Source organism: Gekko japonicus, unplaced genomic scaffold (genome assembly GCF_001447785.1).
Source record: "Gekko japonicus isolate JY-2015 unplaced genomic scaffold, Gekko_japonicus_V1.1 scaffold14, whole genome shotgun sequence".
Classification (NCBI taxonomy): Eukaryota; Metazoa; Chordata; class Lepidosauria; order Squamata; family Gekkonidae; genus Gekko; species Gekko japonicus.
Window position 1 is genome coordinate 1,611,426 of NW_015176452.1, and position 21,305 is coordinate 1,632,730.

The 21,305-nt window shown below is 42.2% G+C and overlaps 1 protein-coding gene across 1 annotated transcript; it reads right to left on the reverse strand.

The window, feature by feature from the left end:
- Window positions 1-606: 606 nt before the first annotated feature.
- Window positions 607-17,545, reverse strand: FAM132B (family with sequence similarity 132 member B). Its single transcript, XM_015426841.1, has 9 exons — window positions 17,359-17,545; window positions 11,985-12,098; window position 10,619; window positions 9,714-9,815; window positions 5,588-5,805; window positions 4,742-4,850; window positions 2,795-2,885; window positions 1,191-1,269; window positions 607-843 (listed from the first exon to the last, which is right to left on the reverse strand). The coding sequence occupies exons 1-9, from the start codon at window positions 17,506-17,508 to the stop codon at window positions 745-747; spliced, it is 963 nt and encodes a 320-aa protein (XP_015282327.1). The 5' UTR covers window positions 17,509-17,545; the 3' UTR covers window positions 607-744.
- Between the last annotated feature and the right edge of the window lie 3,760 nt (window positions 17,546-21,305).

The window sequence follows — 21,305 nt, forward strand, 5'->3', positions numbered from 1 at the left end:
CTGGCAGCCACACAAAAATTTACTAAGAAATAGAAATTCTCTTCATGTCAGCACCCAGCTGGCTGAGCCTATTAACTTGCTGTGATAAACCCTTAATCAGGTTCAAAATGGGTGGCTTAAAGTATTATCTTATTCCTCTCCTTTGTTTAGAGCTAGATGTTTTTAAGGGCCCAAGGCTCTTAGGACAGCACTGAGGATCTATAAGCACCCTAGTACTTACCTCAAAACTTCCCCAGATTGCAAATGATGACCATTTAAACACTATGCAGCAGAAGGCAGTAAGAGACCAGCAGGTAGATGATTTCACACTAAATAATCCTTTGGGGTGTAGGTTAGAATCACTTAGTGGCCTGTTCTTTAGTAAATATGTAATGTCTCAACATGATTATGTATGTATATATGCTTTTAAGAAAACCACCACTTATAAGGGACTGTGAAACATACATCAAAAAGTAAATGTTCAACAGAGGAATTTCTAGGTTAATGACACTAACTCCATCACTTGCCCCTTTCCTTTTTTGGGCGGGTTTGAGTTTTACATGTATGAGATTCTTCTTTCACTTCAAATGCTTGACCAAGGAGCAGCAGTATGTGGTATTCCTGTATCGCGTGGACACGAATCCTGCTGCTTTATAGTTCTGCTGGTGCTGTACACTTCTCTCTGAAGTCAAGACCCATGTGACTGAAGAGGACAAATTAGCTTATGGCTGGGTTTGAGCTTAATGAGGGGCACCTGTGGGCCAATCAGAGACCCAAAAAGACAGCACTGAAGTCTGACCCTCTTTGTACTGTGAGAGATGATCCTGTTGCGTTGTCAATAAAAACTGACGCATATTGGCCAGCCTGCAACAAAGAAGCTAAAGGTGAGTAAGTGAGTTCAAACTTTTATAGTGCTTAAATTACCAAATAAGGATTACACACAAATACCAATACACAACTCCTCTCTTAAATCTACTGTATAGGAATCACTTAGTAAATATAAATCTTTATCCCAAAGATCTGCCAGTTGCCTGAGGTTTAAAGCAATGTCTTCCCTTGGGCTCTAAGCTAGATACAATAGAGAGAAAAGTGGTGGGCCAAAAGCTTGCCATTCAATTAGCTACTAAAGGTTTTCTGAGCCAGCTTTGCAGCCAAGAACCAGCTCCCTGTTTATGGCTTTTGGCAACATCCGTGCATTTGCAAATCCTTACCTGCAAGAAGAGAATTCCATTGACAGAAATAGTGAAAAGTTTGCTGTGCTTGTCCATACTGCTTACTGTTTCCAACGAACTGAAAGTAAAAGGTACCATTATCTTCAATGACTGTAATAGATGGCAGAAAACAGCAGGCACCTCCCTTTTGAAAAATGTGTCCAAGTAGTCCATACTCTTTTACACAGGTGGTAGCAGCTACTGGGCACTGCCTTTTCCTGCATGATGTACTTTTAAAGAAATATTAAATATTTTGTGTTGGGAGACAGAACTTACTGTTCTGAGTGAAAATGTCATGCTTTAAAGGCACCTTGGTTAGCCCAAAGGAGGGCAAGTAGGCAAGAATTCCCGTGTGTGTTAAGATACCTTGGGTGTGATTGGGGGTGGGATGGCAATTTAGAACTTGTCAAGTGCATAGTGAGGAAGAGCCAGTATCGTAAACAAATTTGCTGCCTGCCTTCAAAATGTAACCTATAAAGGGAAAACATTTGCTGTCTCCAAGACTTCCAGTTCTTGAAGATGACTTTCTGAAACTTTTTCAACAAGATCAGAGATGTGACCAGTTTCCAGTCCAAAATGATCATGGGGTCTGGATTGGGGAACCAAAGCCAACTAATATGGAGAGATTGGAACCATGTCCCACAGTGTGATTCACTTGACCTTTGGATTCCTGGTATGTTTCAAAGCTGTCTTGAAGGAAGAAGAGAAGCCTGAAGGTTTCCAGGGTAGTGTGTTCCTACCTTTACCCAACCATATTGGGGGGCGGGGCTGAAAGGAAAACATTCTATATTCTACCCACACCCCTGCTGTAGACAGACATGTTTTTGGATGGGGAGGGATCACTTAACAGAAAGTGAACATCCTAAAGTGTAGGGCAAGGACAGAAGATAAAATTCAGTAATCATACTGGAATACAGTGATATTTTCAGTGGGAAAAAATTCATTTTTTTACATTATGTGGTCATGGAGAACCACTAGAGATGTTTCCTTGTACTGGGGCTGGAGATAACTGCCTTATCCAAACAATAAGAAGACTTAGTTCAATGCAGGCAGCTGCTAGCAATGGCCTATGCTAATAGACAGAGACTATGGCTGCCTCACATAGTAAACGGCTTGCGAAAGTTACAGATCCTATGTGGAACAGCCTTCACTCACAATAAACGTCTAGCTTTCCATGTGTGTCCATGATGTCCCACCTACTATATGTAGCCAGGTAGGTGCGGCTATGAAGTGCAACATATCTATCATGAGTAGGGAAAACTGGGTCACTACAAAGAAGAGAGTGTAGTCAGTGCCCATTCACACACATATTTCCTTGCTTTGTTCCTGCCTGTCACCAAGTCTGACTCCAGTCTTGGCCAAGGTGACAACAGGATGTGGTGCCTGAGCCCAGAGTATTTGACTTGGATGTGGAAGAACTCAATTAAGGTGTCTACTGTAGATTCATAAAGTATCCTTGGACAGGTTCTTTATCAGGCTAACCAGCCTCACAGGACTGTTGAGAGTGGATTGCTGTAAATTTTTATCCTCTCAACTGCAGAAGCAAGTCAGGAAGAAAAGTTATATTTTCTTGTCCTAGATCTACTTATGCTACACATACTCACATGTTCTGCTGGCAGAGTGACTCAACACAGATAAGCAAGCGCAGGCGATCCTGGGTGCATGACTGGCTTTTGTTTGAATGACTCCTGTTAGCTGCAACAGGCAGAAACGCATCAGGTACAAAACATGGGACCTGCAGCTGGAAATAAATCCTTGGCCACAACAACTGCATAATTTCGTTGAGAACTGAACTCTCTCTAACCAGCAGAGAGAGAAAGAAGACACCATCTACCTGAAACGACATCTAACTGGGCTGTGATATTATTCAAAGCTAATAGTTTGTTTATTGTGAATTCAATATAAAACTGTGCTCATAGTTTAATCACTATAATGTGACAATATTTTATATTTACCACAAAGCTTGTGTTTTCAGTTTAACTCTTATTTTTTTCTACTTTTAGACAGCACAAATTAAGGTACATGTGCAAAGGTAATATAGGGTACATCAGCTTGAAGTTTTCTCTAAAGTATTGAATATATTTACAATCTAGCTTGTAGAAAACTAAGGCATTTATAACTTTAAAATTCCAAAAACATGTGAAAAATTCCAATTCTATATGACAGGCAAGTTATAAGTGATATATTTGATGTTATTATAGCAGTGAAACTATTTTAGGTTTGATAGGACAGTAAGTACAACATACTTCAATTTCCCCCAAAATTTATGTTTTCTCCTCAAAGGGGGGGAGCTTTTCCCCATGGTTTCAAAATTTCTGGAAATTTTACATCACTATTACTTATTGAATAGAGACTATGAGCTTATACAGACTGAACAGTGCTGGGATGTTAGCTGTTGTAGATTTTCCGGGTTGTATGGCCGTGGTCTTGGCATTGTGGGACCTGGCGTTTTGCCAGTAGCTGTGACTGGCATCCACAGAGGTATAATACAGAAAGATTGAGTACTCTCGGTGTCAAAGTGAGAAGAAAAAAAATCAGAAGGAATTTTTTTCTTCTCACCTTGACACAGAGAGTACTCCATCTTTCTGTGTTATATCTCTGAGGATGCCAGTCATAGCTACTGGCAAAACATCAGGTCCTACAAGACCACGGCCATACAACCTGGAAAATCTACAACAGCTAATGAACTCTGGCCATGAAAGCCTTCAACAATATAGTGCTGGGATGTGTTTCACTGTCTGGAGTAGCTGAGTGTCTATGGTTGAGTTTACTTTATCATACAGCAAGATGATAAGACAACTGAGGTACCCCAAACAATACTTCATGAAATACAGATGTGTGGTATCTATGGGCTGTTGTCATCAGGGGAGGGGAGCTCTGACTAATACCCAGCTTCCAAACTATAGGTACTAAACATAAAGAAACCTTTGTATGTATTGGAAACCAATTTCTAACACTCTGGAAGTTGAGAAGTATCAAATATACTGAAGGTTGAATATTCCACTTTTGATATTGCAAAGGTGCGTGTGCACTAAATAAAGTAGTTCTAGAACTAGACAAGTGACATATGACCAGATGAATTTCCTAACTGCTTCTCTGCATAGTATTCAACCACAAAAGGAACTGCTACCTTCTTTAAAAGTCAAGTTCTTGAGCATTCTTATAATGAAAGGGAGGAGAAGAGGGTGCCAGGGAGGTTGTGCCTTCAGACTTTATATTCCTGTATTAAAGAGAGGGAGAAGAGGTGGCCACCTGTACTGGAGCCATCAGGGTTGGCAAGGTTGGTATCCAAACCACTAATCCCTCTGTGAAGCAAGATCATTCTCTTACATATGGGAAGAGAGTCAGGTTCAGGGACCAGGTTCCAGAACCCATTATTGTTCTCACAATGTACTGGGCCTTTCACAACCTTCCTTGTTCACTACTGGCCTAGCATACCCATGAGAAGTCTTTTCACACTCAGTTGTCTTATATCATCTGACAGTTCCACATTGCTAGTATTTCCATGCTGAAGAACCTGGGTTAGCACACCACTTAATTTAAGCCCTTACCAATATGCAGTGTAGCAGAGAAGATGTAGTATCCACTTAGAGGTGCTTTGTATTGACCATTGGTAAGGTTTAGCCCTAGGCCACGATGGAATATCTCCCCTGCTTTAGGCTAGGAGCAAAGAAATAAAGGCTCGTGAACAATGGAGAGAAAAATCAGTCTAGCTTTCTATATTATGCTTGCAAGCAGAAGTCCAAACTGGATTTCACAAAGAATGTACTCACACATCAGAGAAAGAAGCGACTGGGTCACTCATTAATACTTAGCTGAGATAAGAAATAAAATATGGTCACATTTTACAATGTGGAACAAGTAAGGACTGAACCCAGAGCCTGCTGAGCTTTTATTGGGTAAACTAACATTTTTTCAAGGGCTTCTCAAATTCCAGAACACTAGTGTTCTTATTAAAGAAAGAAGCTTAGATCTGGTTGCAGAACACACTATAATAGCCCAGAAATCAGAAGTCACTTCCAAAGTCTATTTCTACAGATCTTAAATCAGTCGTGATTTTTGAGAATTCTAGCTTTGGATTTATAAGGTTTGCCATCTTGAAGAGCTCCAAAACAAGGAACACATTTTGAGACCATAAGAAAATCACATCTCACGTGTGTCAAATGAATAAGTACTTTATTAAAATATAGTGTCATTAAAATTGCTCTTATCTTTGCATTTCAAAGGAACACTACTATATTTTAATACTAAATAAGGAACACTTGGCAAATCTGCATGGCTAGCTGTCCTGTTTTAGGAATATTGAGATAAAAAACCTTATCTTCCTTTTTACTGAAGTTTGCAAGGAAAGTGATGTCAACCCAGCTAAAGATAATCCCCTTTCCCCCACTACTCACAATGTAGTAGAGATGAAGTTCTTTAAGGGACCGTCGTTCAATGGAAATGTTTTTTCTGGTCCGGCAGTGGAAGGCTGCCTTCACTTGCCCCTGCTCCTTGCTCGCCAACAGTGAGCCAGTTATCTGAGCCAAGAAGTTCTCTTCTTTCCTGTCCCTCTCCTCTTCCTGGCAGTTGTCACAGGTTTGCAGATTAAACTCTTCCCATTCCCTGATTATTCCTGGGCAGCCAAAACACAAAACCACTTAACAAGGCTGAGTCTAATCATGCTTTCTGTGGAAGTGAAGGTCAAACTAGGCAAACTAGGCAATCTCACCACTCTTATCTTAGCACAGGTCATCCCAGTTGTTGGTCTGTCTGGGTTCTTTTACACAACCAAGGTTCAATGGGAAAAGCATAAAGGAAAGGAGAGCAAGGAATGAATGTTGACCTGATAAACTATGCCTCAGGTCCAAGCTACATGTTAAAGTGCACATGTTAAAGTGCACATATGACTGCTGCTGACCTGTTTGGTGTAGTGGTTAAGTGCACAGACTCTAATCTGGTAGAACTGGGTTTGATTCCCCACTCCTCCATTTGCACCTGGCTGGATGATCTTGAGCAAGCCATAGCTCTGATAAGAGCTGTTCTTGAAAAAGAGCAGTTTCTGTCAGAGCTCTCTCAGCCCCACCTGCCTCACAGGGTGTCTGTTGTGGGGAGGGGAAGGGAAAGGAGTTTGTAAGCCGCTCTGAGACACCTTTGGGTAGTGAAGGGCAGGGTATAAATCCAACTCTTCTTCTTCTTCTGTTTGTCCTTGGTAACATTCTAGTAAAAGAACGTATCAGACAACTTCATGCTCAGTTTCCTTACTCCACTGTCAAAGCTTGCATCGTCATTTATTTTAGACATTTATATCCTGCTTTTCTCCCCACCGGGGACCCAAAGTGTTTTACAACATAATTCTGCCCCATCAATTTTGTCCTCACAACCACCCTGTGAGAAGGGTAAGGCTTAGAAACAGTGACAGGCCCAAAGCTACCCAGCAGGCTTCCATGGCACAGTGAGGATTCAAGCCTAGGTCTCCCAGGTCCTAGTTCAACTAACCATCCCACTGGGCTGCCTCATTTTCTAACCAGGATACATGGGCAGAGATATCCTTGTAGCATCTAGCTTGCTGCAGTGTTCCCAAATGCTAATAATTACAATGAAATGCCACCATACAACAAGCAAGCATAAGGCAGACCAGCACAAAATATCTTATTGCTACCAATAACAAGGATGCCTGACCTGTTCAGCTTGGGGTAGGACCTGGCCCTTACCAGTTAAGCTGCTTGTAGGCCAGAGGGCCTGAATAATGATACTACATTACCTTCCATCCAGCCTAATGCACGGAAAAAAAGTGTTGAGAAGGGAATGTGCCAGAGGTCTCTGAAATAATGCAGGGTCTTCTCCTTCAGCTTAGAGAACAACATCAGTCAGCTGAGAGGGAAGTCCAGGTGCATATCTAGCTGTGACTGAACCAGTGCCACACTCAGGTTTGCCCAGGTTCACTTGCCTCCCTCCTAGTACTAAAAAATCGCACCCCCAGATACCTCTGTAGTAACATAGAGACCTCTGACACATCCTCTTCTTTAGCAGTGGGAAGATACTAGGACATGTATCCAGAACAGCATGTTGTGAGCAATGCTCCCTCTAAGCTGTGGAGTCTTGTGAGCAAAAATTCTACTTTGTGAGCTACTGGCATTAAAAGTTATGAGCGAGAGACTTGGCTACTGGATAAATTATTTTGCTCCGGAGCCCTCCTACCTGAGCTAAGCCAAAAATGTGTGAGCCAGAGGCTAAAAAACTGTGAGCTAGTTCACACTAACTCAGCTTAGAGGGAACACTGGTTGTGAGAGTAGCATCAGGCTGACTCGGATGTGGCAGCTGTGAGTTGGCCATCATTGACTTGGATACCAACATGATTTCCACACCAGGAATTTTATTATTAAGCCTATATGTGAAAAACAATGTGTTAGGACTGGATCCAGCAAGGAGCATGAGGAAATATAAACTGACTTATCACAGTTCCACAAGTGCAAGATCTTGTACAACACCTAGCATTTTCCTTCCTATATATTATAGTTTCCAGAAACTGGTTGCACAAGATGTTGTGCAAGTGAAAACACAAGTGAGGATACAATAAGTATTTTTCTTGCTTTACCGTTTGTGCAAGTGGAAATTTTGCCTGGATCCAACTTGAATTTGCCTTCCAGAATAAGGGTGTGTTGGGACTGGCCCCAAGCACATATTTGAAAATTGAACCTTCGTTTGTTCATAAGTACACTTTTTTTGGTATTTTTGGTATTTGTGTGTGTGTGTGTGTGTGTGTGCGTGCACACCTGGAAGTCATGGTGACCTCTAGCAACTGACCCCTACTGGGGGCCTGGAGGTGGCTGAATAAAGCCTGCCTCTGTCCTCCCAACTTGGTATTCCAAGGAAGTCTCCTATCTAAGTACTAACCACAGTCTTAGCTTCCTAGATCTGACGAGATCGGGCTTGCTTGGGCTATCCAGGTCAGGGCCATAAGTACATTTTTGTTGCATATTTATATTTCTATCACCTCAGGTGGTAGAAAAAGAAAGAACCTCGGATAAAGACCAACTTTTGTGACTACAAATGGAAAAATCAGCATTTGTTCTGAGATTTCAAGGTGTTCCTGAACATAAGGGAGAGAACCTGAAAGAAATTCTGAGTGAAGCATTGGCACCAATGACAGGTTGGAAAGCAGATGCATTGAAAAGCAATATAGATATGACCTATAGGACATACCCAGAATTCATCAAGGAAAAAAACCCTGCCTGGCGAGATATTGGTGAGGTTCTCTAAGAGATCCACAAGAGAAGAGGTACTTAAAGCTACTAATGGAACAACTCTAAAAATCAAAGACGAAGAAGTCAGTCTTAAAAGATATCCCATTTGAGATAAGAAAGAAGAGGAAACAATACAAGAACTGAGCTACTTTTTTACAGAAAAACTCCACCCCCTATAGATGGATTGTACCAGAGGAACTTATCTTCAACTACAATGGAAAAAAAGAAAAGATTGACTCTGTAATAAAAGCTAAGCAGTTTTTGGAGCAGCAACAAAGTTCAACAGAAGACAAAGGGAAAGCAGAGGAAGAGGAGGAAGATAGCAGCACATGTGAATCGGGAAGTCAAGATAATGCATCGAGCATCCAGATGAAGATTCAGAATCAGAAATAGGAGAGACAGCTCCTAAAATCCTGAAGGTCAGATGGACTTATGATAAAGAGAAACACAGAGGAAAGAAGAAGAAGTAACATATTTATATAATATTGAAAATTTGAATTATATTAAGCCTTATATACTCAGCTCAAATAGTTACATACCAGTTTGTATCTGAAGTGTAAACAAATAAGTTCCATTCTATTAATCATAATATAGAGAAACTTTTGATTAAGCTAATTATTATTCATATTGTATGATCCCTGCCTAGCTTATGTTTTAGTTTAGTGTTTTGTTGGTATTTTAGTGTGTGTAGTGTGTAGTGGAAACTAATAAAAAATAATTTAAAATATATATAATATTTCTATCACCTCACCAAAATCTGTTGTCTAAGGTAGCAATAGGTCAGAAATGGCTCATAAATGTAGATTAGCATTCTCAAGAGAATGTTGATTGTTGTTGACCAGCTGGTGAACGAATTTTACCAACTGATGTAAAAATTATCTACATAGTTGGATATATATTTTCCTACCTGAAAAATGATATGGATATGAAGAACATTTTGTGACTCATCACCATTCTACACAGAATCTCCTCAAATCAGACCCTTCTATCTCAGACTCCATATTCTTGGAGGGATGTCTGTCTTGCCAACATTCACAATTTAACTACAAGTATATTGATATTTTGCATTTAGAAAAATTTTCCATTATGAGACTTGGGGACAAAAAAAAAATTCAGTTTTTGTTTTAGGAACACTAGAGTCCTGAAGAAGTAAATAACTCAAAAACTAAAATCACAGAACCCAGAAAGATCATTAAGACAGTCAATTAAATCATAAATTCCTGATTCATTATACCCTACATGTGGGCATAGCAGTGCCATAGGAGGCTGCTCAAAGTGTACAATTTTTGTTCCATACCTTTAAGCAGCAATCGGAATTCCCGTAGCAACTCCTCCTGACTGATCATCGCTCCAGGAGGTCCTGGTGGGCCAGCTGGCCCCGGAGGGCCAGGATGCCAAACTAGAACCCAAGTATAGGAGAATATTTTACATCAGTGTCCCTTTATAGAATGAGCTACCAAACCTATTACTTACTTTGGTTAACTGTCCACATCTTTAGTCTCCAAAGCCTTAAGTTTGCTACATATTAAATAAGCCAGCTGGCTGAGGGTTCTGTAGCCCTTTTAGTATGGGAATGGAAATGGCTCATATTTTCCCAAGTGACTTATTTATTTGGAAAATGTATATGCCACCTCCAGAGTCTCCAGAAACCTGTTTGAGGCTGCTTAAAACTAAAATGCAAGGCCAACACCATTAAAACAAGACCCTATAAAAACAAGTTGATGTTATTAAAACAAGCCAGAGCAGCAGCATAAAATACAAGTTGAGCATCCTAAAATGGGCAGAAGCAGACCATAAAATGTTTGAAACATAAAACTGCTTAGTTAAAAGCCTGGATGAAACAGAATGTTTTAGCCTGGTGCCTAAAAGAAAGGTAGGCACCTGGTGAGCTTCAAGGAGGTCATTCCAAAGGTGAGGAACCACCACTGAAAAAGCCCTGTCTCTGGTCACCACCCACTTCACCTCTGCAGGCCCAAGCACAGAGACCAGGGCTTCAAGAAGAGGTTCTTAACTGGCAGGCTAGACAATATGGGTGGCCCTTAGCCATTTAGGATTTTAAAGATAAGAATCATCACTTTGAATTGTGCCTAGAAAGAGACAAGCAGTCAGCTTTTAGCACAGGGGAAGATATGATCCCTACATCCAGCTGCTGACAAGTGGCACTTTGGAACAACTGAAAATTCCAAACAGTTTTCGCATTACACTGTGATGTACCTTTTTGCAAATTAACTGCAAATGTGTCAAAACAATTTTTCCTTTAGGGGTAAATCTGACACAAGCAGCAGCATAATTTGCCTGGTTTACAAGGATACACAGGTATTAGTCCTTTCTTGGGGGTTGTTCTGTATGTAGAAAGAATAATATAAGAAACACATTAAGGGGCTAACTACGTGCTACTTCAGGTTATATAGTTTTCTAAAAGCATAAAACTTGGTGGTTCAGCTAGTTTGTAACACATAGGTACAACCTGAGAAGCACTTTGCTTCAGAGTAACAAGTTATTATAGTTACATTCGGTTATCAAAGTATAAGGTGAGTCTTCCTGGAGAGACAGATGTATACATCCCACCACTGTACTGGCTCCACTGCACAGCTATTACTTTTTTAATTCCATCCTTTCTAAAAGAGCTCAGAGCTCTTTTTAGTTCTCCTCTCTACCATTTTATACTCAATATACATACCTGCCTTGAAGTCACCCAGTCACCTTGTGGATATTTGAAGCCACATCCCCCTGGACCTATCTCAACATTCTAAACATAACATTTCACAGCCTTTGAGAGCTATATAGTGATTAGCAGGCATATATTGAATAGCAGGCATATAAAGACAGACAGCCAACCTTTCCAGCCTGGATAATACAGAAGTTTCATCTCTCAAGTGAGTCCTAAGTACTTGAGGTCAACCCTCTTTTTTACAAAGATTTTGATTCCCTGCTGTAATTCTTCTAGACTCCTTAAAGCACACATCTGGCTCAAATTGTCTGCTAGACCAACAATGCACTTTTGGTTACATGTAGGAAGGCTCTACCAGTTTTCATGAAGAGCTAGAGAGGTTTGCTATGTCAAAATCTGAGAGCCCACTGTCTAGACAGACTCTATTTTGCTTACTCTATTGCAAAAAAAGTATTTTCCCTTGTGATGTTTTTGTGCTAAAAATCACTGCTGCTGCCACCTCCCACAAGCTGCTTTTACCCTTGCTGGGGAAAAGGTTATGCACACATAGGGGGTGATGGACAAACAATGCAAAAGGAAAAGTTAAATAGTCAAAACAGGGGGAGTGTGTCTCTCTCAGTGACCATTCTACCTGGCTACCTCAGAGGAGAGAGGTGAAACAGCAAGCTCCCTCCATCAGTCTGGGAACAAATGCTATTTGCCACTGTGTCCTCCCAGACCTATCTCCTGCAGTGGTCATTTCATCTGATCATTTTGGAATAATTTTATAAGATCATCTGAACTTTTCCTTTTGCCTTTCTGTGGTATATATCATCAGGTATTACTATGTACCGTGAACTGTCCTGAATGCAGGGGCAGAAAAGTGCTATATTAATATATCAAATAAAATAAAATTACCCTGAGTTTTTTGGATTTGCTTTTCTTTTTACTGTTTGCTCCTTTGTTTGATTGCTTCATAAAGAACATCCAGGCATCCCGGGGGTCAATGTGAGCATTTCCTGTAATAGTTTCCTTTATGTAATGAGAAATAAAAGCAACAAAAGTAAACATGCCAATAGTGCAGACAAATGTGGACAATCAAAGAAACACAACCAGAGAACACAAAAACAAAAAGATAACTTTTTTTGTAAAAAAAGTATTCTTTGAGGATGATCCTTGCTCACCATCTCCATGAGGCCTGCTATATGTGTGCATTCACACACTTCAGTGTTAGTTTATTATTAGCTTTTCCCCTTAAATCGGCTTACAATGAAAGTGCATAAAAACAATAAAGAAGTATCAAGACATTAAAAACAAAAACTGTTATTCAAAAACCGGAAATGACATCTGAAGATCATTCGGAGCTGAGTAGCCGCAATACGCTGATCATACCCCATTATTCATTTCTTTATCTAAACCTCTAGATTCAGCTGTCTCTGGAATCTGTGGTAGATGAGGATAAACAATCTGCAGCTGAATCCGGACATAATGGAGATGTCATTTGTTGCGAAAGATTATATTCCTCAGAAGGTTGACCCCTTTCTAGATGGGGTCACATTGACCCAGTTGGATCAAGCAAAGAGCTTAGAGGTGTTTCTAGATCCAGCTCTCCTCTTCAAAGCACAGACTGGAATACTTTCTAGGAATCCCTTTTATCCTCTGCATACAGTTCAGGATCTTTTGTCCCTTTGTCTTTCTGCTGACTTCACCAGCCTGATCTATGCCCATGAAGGAGTGTCTCCTTATTTACACCTGCCCCCCTCCAAATTAGGCCATTCCAGCATTTCCTCCGGGGGGGATACCTTACTTTCAGGAGGTCTGCAATGACTGCTAGAGATTCAGCCCTTTCTGTGATAGTACCCCACCCTGGGGAATAGCCTTCCCAAGGAGGTGACAAGAGCATCTCATCAGCTTATGTTCATCAAATTCTATAAGCTATCCTTTTCTAGCCAAGCACTTTGGGCTTTGCACCATGTTCTGATTTTGGGAAATACCTGCTACATCTGAGGTGTTGATTTAGCTTTAAATACCGCTGCTCCAATATTTAGACTTCTGCTGTCTTTTAAAAAACGTTATATCATTTTATATTTTATGACAGTACATTGAGACACTTTTGTAAGCTGCTTCAAGTTAGAGGCAGGATATGAAAATGTTCTAAACAGAGGCTTGGACCCAGTGGAACATTTCTGCAAACAGAAGGGAACTGTCAGTGGAGCAGATCTTCCGGGAGGGCCATTCCCACAACTGAGATGTCCCACTGAGACTGCCCTCTCCCTTCTTCCAATCTGAGCTCACTTAGGATAATCAAGCAGTTTCAGTACCCAAACCGGCCAGAATGGGTCTATATAATTAATTTCATTCACTGATTGGAATGAAATTAATCTCACTCACCACCACCACATTCTCAAGCACCCAGTTACCAGTAGTTAAGGCCAACCGCATCCGAGGACAGCTTATTCAAGATGGATTTCACAACTGCCTCCTTCAAGATACCAACATTATTCTATAAGGAAACACTTACTATCTACTGAACCCAACAGGATGATCTCTCCCTCTCTCCAACAGAACCAGTTAAGTAAAGCAATGGTCAAGCAGAGATGTGGTAGACTTTCCAGCAACTGGTCTAATACCTCAGGCCTTACCTCTACAATCATCTTGTCTTGGGTCTCTACCATTATTCAGGAGGGGTTTGTAAACCTCATACCACAAACATGGTGCTCTTATCTCTTCAGTTATACAAGTAGCTCCGCTGAGGAATACATCCACAAAAACCAGAATGTTGGGAAAGCCTCCAAGCATCCAATTTTACCTATTACTTAGCAGTAAGTGTTCTTTGCCAAGTGTTTCTATGCTGAGATATGCTAAAAGATGTCCTCAGACGTCAGCATTCCCTGCTTAGTGGTTTTATTTTTTAAAAAAAATAGCACAAACAGTTAAGAGATGGCCAAAAACCCTTTAAAATATTTTTCTCTAGTTTGTACAACTCTCATACTTGAGTATACAATTGCCATACAAACCAATGCAGAAATGCTAGAAGTTTCCCAAATATCTGAGGGAGATGAAGCAGCTCTGCTTTGAAATGGCCATTAGGATTTTGCTTCTTGAAATGGTATAGTTATTTGCTTCTTTGCTAGTGAAATTCAACTTTCTTCCACAGCTAGATTCCCATAATTAGTAGCTGGAATACCTCCACGGTATAGGAGTTTTGTTAGATTGAAAGGCAGAATTTAGCACTCGGTGGAAGTGCTTCAGTATCTTATACAATGCTGTTTTGATGGGATTTTGAGAGAAAAAGAGAAGCATGTGTAGGACATGAATGGAATATGGTCTATAATTTTGTTTTACTAGAATCTTGGACCTGGTTCACAGATAGATCATTACATTCCTTGAGGACTGCAACTTCATGATGATGTCTGAATGGGCCATCATGGATCTAATGCCCCAGTTAGAACTTCTACATCACCTCACATGAAACACTTTTCAGAGTCACAGATGAAGAGTAATGAAGTCAAACATTGGAAGCAAACTGAAATGTCAGTTGTTCAACTCATACCCTCTGCTCAAAATTCTGCCCACAGTGTTGACAGCACAAGTATCATAACATGCTAATACCAAAATGATGATGAAGAAGAAGAGTTGGTTTTTATACCCCGCTTTTCACTACCTGAAGGGGTCTCAGAGCAACAATCATCTTCCCTTCCTCTCCCCAAAACAGACAAGATGTGAGGTAGGTGGGGCCAAGAGAGCTCTGAGAGAACTGTGAATGGCTGACTCAAGGTCACCCAGCTGGCTTCATGTGGAGGAGTGGGGAATCAAACCCGATTCTCCAGATTAGAGTCCACTGCTCTTAACCACTGCACCAAACGGGCTCTCAAAGTAGATGCAGTTTAACTGGTATGGATCCGGGCTGTGACATAAGTTGTAACTGTTCCCCCTGCATGTGCTGTTTCCCTGATCAGAAATTCCTCTCCACAGTTGCTTGAAGTCTCCGTAGGGGGAAAAACCCAGGTACAGTTCTGGAACTTATTAGATTCATCAGTTGAGGCAACCAGGAAAAGTCTCAGGGTAGCTGTAACAGACCTTGGCCCAGGTCACATGGGCAGGAAAATGAGGGAGGGGGAGCATGGCTGTTTGCCCCAGAGCAAAATAACGCGCGGCTGCACGATCAGACATCCCGTAGAGGTCTCATAGAGGTCCCGTGGTTAGGGGGGAGGTGCTGATCACAGGACAATTCTGCGGCGCGGCAAAGAAGCGGCCTCCCTAGCAAAAGGCTCCGGATTTAACCCCTTCCAGGGCTGCAGAGGAATGCAATGTGTCCTCCGTCCGGTCCCCTCCAGGAGGAGCTTCAGCTGGACCACCCTCCCGCCATGCCCCCCCTGCACCTCCCCCTCTGCCGCCCGGTGCAGAGAGTTCCTCTCGAGCAGGCCAAGCCAGGAGTGGGGGGGTACGGAAAAGAGGAGGGGGCTGTGTTGTTTGTTTTCAAATGAAGTGTGCGCATGCACCGTTGGGTGCTTGTGCGCATCCTGTGGAGACTTGGGGAAAAAATCCCTTTTAGCGACAGGACATGGGCGGGCGCCGGATGCCACGACCTACCACCGGAAACGCGATCAGGCGCCCACCCTTGCCCCGGAAACTAGTACCTCGGAGGTACTAGTTTTTTACCCCACATCTTCGGCGGGAAGCCTAAGGTTCGCCACAGGAGCTCTACGCTTCCCAGATGTGGCACTGTGATTGCGCCCGGAAAATCCGCCTATCTTCCATCTCTGTAGCGTGGCTACTGCTCCGTGTGACCGCAGCCCGTGTTATACTACACATGAGCAGTAGGCTTACAGCACTGGTTTGGTAAGATGACCTCTTCACATCACATTAGTGGTGAAGGCCCATGCAGATGCACTATATAGTCTGCAAGATCTGTAAAGCTTTTCATGGACCCACTGTATACTTTTTCCAATTGATGAATTTCACAGTCTTGTTCAACATTTTGTTACCAGGGGAAGTACTATAAATCTGAAAGACTACCTTCTTCTGCATGAACCTGCCCATTTGTTAAGGTCTTCATCTGCTTTGGATGCCTTGGTTTGGGTGCCTCCTTCCTCAAAGGTTAGGTGGGTTTCTGCAGGAGCTTTTTCTGTCATGACACAGTTTATGGAATATCCTGTCCCAGAATATTTGTCAAGCACCTTCCCTATATCTTTTAGGTGCTAGGTAAAAACTATTTTATTAAGGACTTTGGCAAGATACAATAAACAGATTTTAAAAAAATCACAACAGCCCATAAGTGTTATTTGCTTTTGCTTGTTGACTGTGGATTATTATAACAAGCATACACTGTCTTTAAATTATGTAAATTGCCTCAGAGCTTTATGTGAATGGAAAGACATATTTTAAAAAAATATTTTAAAATCAAACATGAGCTTCTACCTTAAGTAAAATTAATTAGCATTTCTGAAAATATATGCTTCCACTGATGTACAACCCAATGCCATGCATGCTTACTTAGAATTAAATCCTATTATACTTGATGGGTGCACATCAGTGTGTGTAAGATTGCAGCCTTAACTTCACATTGCAATGAGCTAAACAACTTTGTACTGAAGAACACATGCTCAGATCCCTCATTCTATATTTCAAAGATGAGTGCGGAAGTTCAAAGCATTACTTCTGTTCTTTGACAGAAATAACTAGCTAGCATGTCTTTTCCAAATGTCATTATCTCCCATGCCATGCCCCTTTACTCAATGCATGAGGGTTAGTACCATTACAGAAAAGCAGTAGTCAGATCCGTACCAAAATTGCAGTGTAAACAGTGCTTAAGTAAAATGGATTACAGCTAAATTTATAACCCAACAACTCTATGCATGTTTATTGTACTCAGAAATAAAATTTACTGAGCCCAATGAGACTCCCACACATATACTATGGATATTTGATATTGTAGTTGGAAACACACACTTTCTCATAGAAATATTTTTCCACATAACATCCCAAAGTAAACTCCAGCCTCCTCATAGGGCACTGTTTTCACTTCTCTACACACCCAAGTGTTAGTTCTGTGCCACACTTATTGGGAGAATGAATCAGAAAACAGCTACATTCAATTAGTACACTTCAGTTATTACCAAGGGATGGACTGAAGCCCTGAGTAAGCCAACTGGAGAGTAGTATAACAAAGTCTGAGTCCAGTGGCACCTTTAAGACCAAAAAAGTTTAATTCTGGGTATAAGTTTTCATGTGCATGCACACTTCTTCAGATACACTGAAACCAGATCTGGAGAGTAGTATGTGTGCTTACCGGATCATTGGATGATGCCAAGGGGAGGCTGCCTGCTCTTTGTCCTGTGGGATATTCATTCCACTGGGATTTCTTCTCATGGCTCCTTCTGCTTCCATTTTTCTCATCTTCCACAGATCCAGCACAAGAAGCCATTTCTAGCAGCCCCATGACCAAGAACAGAAGTGGACAGCTGGAAAGGCGAGGTCCTGCCATCCTCTGGCATACAACTGCACCGGAGTTTCTATAGAGACAGAGCCCTGGATTTAGGCATTGCCAGGCACCTCTCAAAAGCAGAAAGGAAATTAGGCTATAGATGTTCAAACAGGCAGTGAATGAGTTCCACAGAGAATATTCCTGAGGAGATTCCACAAAGGATAATTAATTGCAGGGGGGGGGGATCCAACAATACCCAATATATATATATTTCACAATAGCCCAAATCAAGAATGTTGAAATTTACAAAAATATATTTTTAGAAAGGAAGAGAGGAAAGACGGGGCAACCCAAATAAAAAACAACAACCACCTTTTAATTAAGCTCACACCACAACGAGTTAAGAGCCTGGTGCTTCCAACGGGTGAAAAGATGTAAGACAGTTTCCTGAGCTGGGGAGGGGGGATGGCAAAGATGGGAACAAAAACCCAATATGGCTTCACCAATAAAACCCTCAGAACTCAGAAAGCTTAGTCAGAAAGTCGGGGACCCTGGAGGAAAACCCCCCCAGCAAAGATGCAGTGGCAACTTGCCCTCTCCTTCCTGCATCCCCTTTTTTTAGCTTTAAAAAAATAATAATCAAGAATGCAAAAATCCTCCACTGGCTTTTCTAGTCACCAGTTTGGCCACCTGAGGACACCTCTTTGCAGCGTCCCCTCTTTTCTTTTTTTTGCACTAGGACTGGGGGTTCCAAGGGGAAAAACTTCCCTCCGAACGGAATGCACCACCGTCTTCTTGTCTCCTTGCCTGAATCTCTCTGCCGGCTTCCCTTCCTTTAATAAGCTTGAATTCCCCGCCTTCACAGGCGCTCCTTCTGGGTATCGAGCTGACGTAATTCTTTATCCACAGCCGTGACGGAGTTACGAAAGCCAACGGGTTGAAGAGCTAAGGGGGGTTGGCGATCCACCTACCGGCAGCAGAAGCAGCAAACTGGAACAACCTCAAACATTCTGGCCCACGTTGAAATGTGAGAGCCGGTGGCAGCGTGGGAGGCCGACGCAGGCAGAATGCAGCGCGGGCAAGTTTGAGGGATGAGAGGCAGGCGCAAAACAAAGCGCAGCGCTCCATTTCTCCCACGCAAACCGTCCACGAAAGCGAGGAAGAGCCGGATTAATTCATCCGGAGGGGATGTGTGGACTCATTTTACATTGCTCCTGATTTGATGAAATGCTAGCTATGGTCATGTCTCCAAAACCACTTTTTTGACGACAATATATGGGCATTTGTTATTGACTTCTTGCTGTCAAACAACTGTATGTTTTGCTGCTCAGAGCACAAGAGAGTTCCACTGCTCAAAACACAAAAGTAGATTCGGTTTTATTCTGGGCATTATTCATGTACATGCTGCAGCACATGGTCTTAACAGTGCCACTGGACTCAAACTTTTTTCTGCTCAAAATACCGGTATTTACCTTTGGCGCCTCATACAGAAATAATCTTTTGATTAAATACCTTTCTGATTTGCAGGTTTATGTCTCAGTTATCACCAATGTTACCTCTAAGCTGTGGAGTCCTGTGAGCAAAAATTCTACTTTGTGAGCTACTGGCATTAAAGTTGTGAGCAGGTAATTTGGCTACTGCATAAATTAGTTTGCACTGGAGCCCTCCTTCCTGAGCTAAGACAAAAATGTGTGAGCTGGAGGCTAAAAAACTGTGAGCTAGCTCACACTAACTCAGCTTAGAGGGAACACTGGTTATCACCAACTGATGCAACACTTTTTTGTAAAGAGAGTAATTTCATTTCCCTGTTTTGTTTGCTGCAGAGAACACAGCTCCCGCCCTCCTGGCCTTTCCACAAGGTTTTGTTGTTCAGTCGCACAGTCGAGTCCGACTCTTCGCGACCCCATGGACCAGCTCCCGCCAGGCCCTCCTGTCTTCCGCCATCCTCTGAAGTTTGCTCAGTTTCATGTTCGTTGCGTCGATGACACTGTCTAACCATCTCATCCTTTGCCGTCCCCGTCTTCTTTGACCTTCAATCGTTCCCAGCATCAGGGTCTTCTCCAGTGAGTGCTCCCTTCTCATTTGGTGGCCAAAGTATTTGAGCTTCAGTTTCAGCTAAATTATTCAAGAGGACTTTTTACACAGGTAATAGGGTTATGCCCTGACCTGGATAGCCGAGGCCAGTCCGATCTTGTCAATTCAGCAGGGTCAGCTCTGGTGAGTGTTTGGATGGGAGACCACCAAGGAATACCTGGGTCACTACACAGAGGCATACAATGACAAACCACCTCTGAGCATCTCTTGTGTTGAAAACCCTACAGGATCACCATAAGTTGCCTGTAACTTGATGGCAAAAAACAGGGCTGAACTATAACGATGTGATTCAGAGAGAGGCTTAGGGTGGAGGTTTGGGGACTGTGGACTGTACCACTGTGTATTGTTTGCATTGTCTTTTTTGCTTTTGTTTAACATGTCATGTTAATACTTACACTGTACTTCACCTCTGGTTGGTTTTCCAGATCTCAGCAAGTCAAATTCCTATTGTCTTTTGAATGTCCTACTCTCTTCATTGTACTGATGTGCTTTTTTATTCCATGTAATTCGTCTTGAGTCACAGTGAGAAAGACAGGCTTATAAATAATGTATGTAATTAAATAAATAATCCCTTATGCTTAGCAGCTAAAAGGTGGGAAGACTCAGAGTGGCTTACAATCTCCTTTCCCTTCCCCTCCCCACAACAGACACCCTTTGAGGTAGGTGGGGCTGAGAGAGCTCTCTTGAGAACTGCCCTTGAGAGGATAGCGCTGAAAGAACTTGTGACTGACCCAAGGTCACACCAGCAGCTGCATGTGGAGGAGTGGGGAATCAAACCCAGTTCTCCCAGACTAGAGTCCTCACTCCTAACCACTACACCAAACTGGCCAGGCCTTATCAGCTATAACACTGTCACAAAATGAAGAGTTAGTCAGAGCCGTATTATATAATTTCATGTGGACATCGTGGGCTTGGTGCCATGTGGAAAAAAAATATTTTCCAAAAGTGAGAGATCCTGATGATTTCATAGAAGTTTAGTCGTTCAGCAAATTCATGTGTCATGAGACCTAGACAAGAATAAAGCATCATATTTTTGATGGAAGAAGACTGCTATGAGGCGGGGCTATTGGGGCTCCGCCCCCTTCCTTAAAGGGCCATCCCCACAAGATTTTTTTTTAAAAGAATCGGGAGAGCTGTGCTCACGGGCCCCCCTGCTTCCTCTCAGAAGCATGTAAAGGGATCCTTTAAATGCTTTTGGGAAGAAGTGGGGGATCACGTGTGCCCTTCTTCCTCCCTCCTGCAAGATTTAAAGGGCCCCGGCTGAAGGGCCCTTTGACTCTTGCAGGAGGGGAGGGAGAGGGGTGGCCGGCAGCGGTCAGGCTTGGGGGCGGATTGGAGCTGACATAAAAATAATGGCAGCCCCACCAGAGAAAAATTTTGCCCCACAAGCCACAAAATCCTGGCTACGGGCCTGCTATGTTGTTGTCAAGGAGTGTGGTGCACAGGCTTGAGTCACAGGCAGGTTAACCCTGTTGTCCTGCTGTGGTGGCAGCTATTGAGCCAAAGTTCACAGTAACATAAACTTCATCTCATGCACTCCCAAGCAGGAAATGCAGGGATAGCTGTAGAAACAGATAATGATACAAGAGCACTGGCAGACACAGCATCCTTGGCAACTCTGCTTGCTGTTCCACGATCTTGATGGAGATCTAATGTTCTAATGATGTCCACATATTCACCATGAATGGAAGACACGAGTCAACATGAGTTGTTCATCA

Bases quoted from the DNA above. Each gene is read 5' to 3' on its own strand.
- FAM132B (XM_015426841.1), bottom strand. From the start codon at position 17,508: ATGGGGCTGCTAGAAATGGCTTCTTGTGCTGGATCTGTGGAAGATGAG. The intron at 5,806-9,713 runs GTATGGAACAAA...TTGGCTGCCCAG, and splicing joins ATTCCGATTGCTGCTTAAAG to GAATAATCAGGGAATGGGAA. The intron at 2,886-4,741 runs GTAAGGGCTTAA...TGCCTGTTGCAG, and splicing joins CTCTGCTACACTGCATATTG to CTAACAGGAGTCATTCAAAC.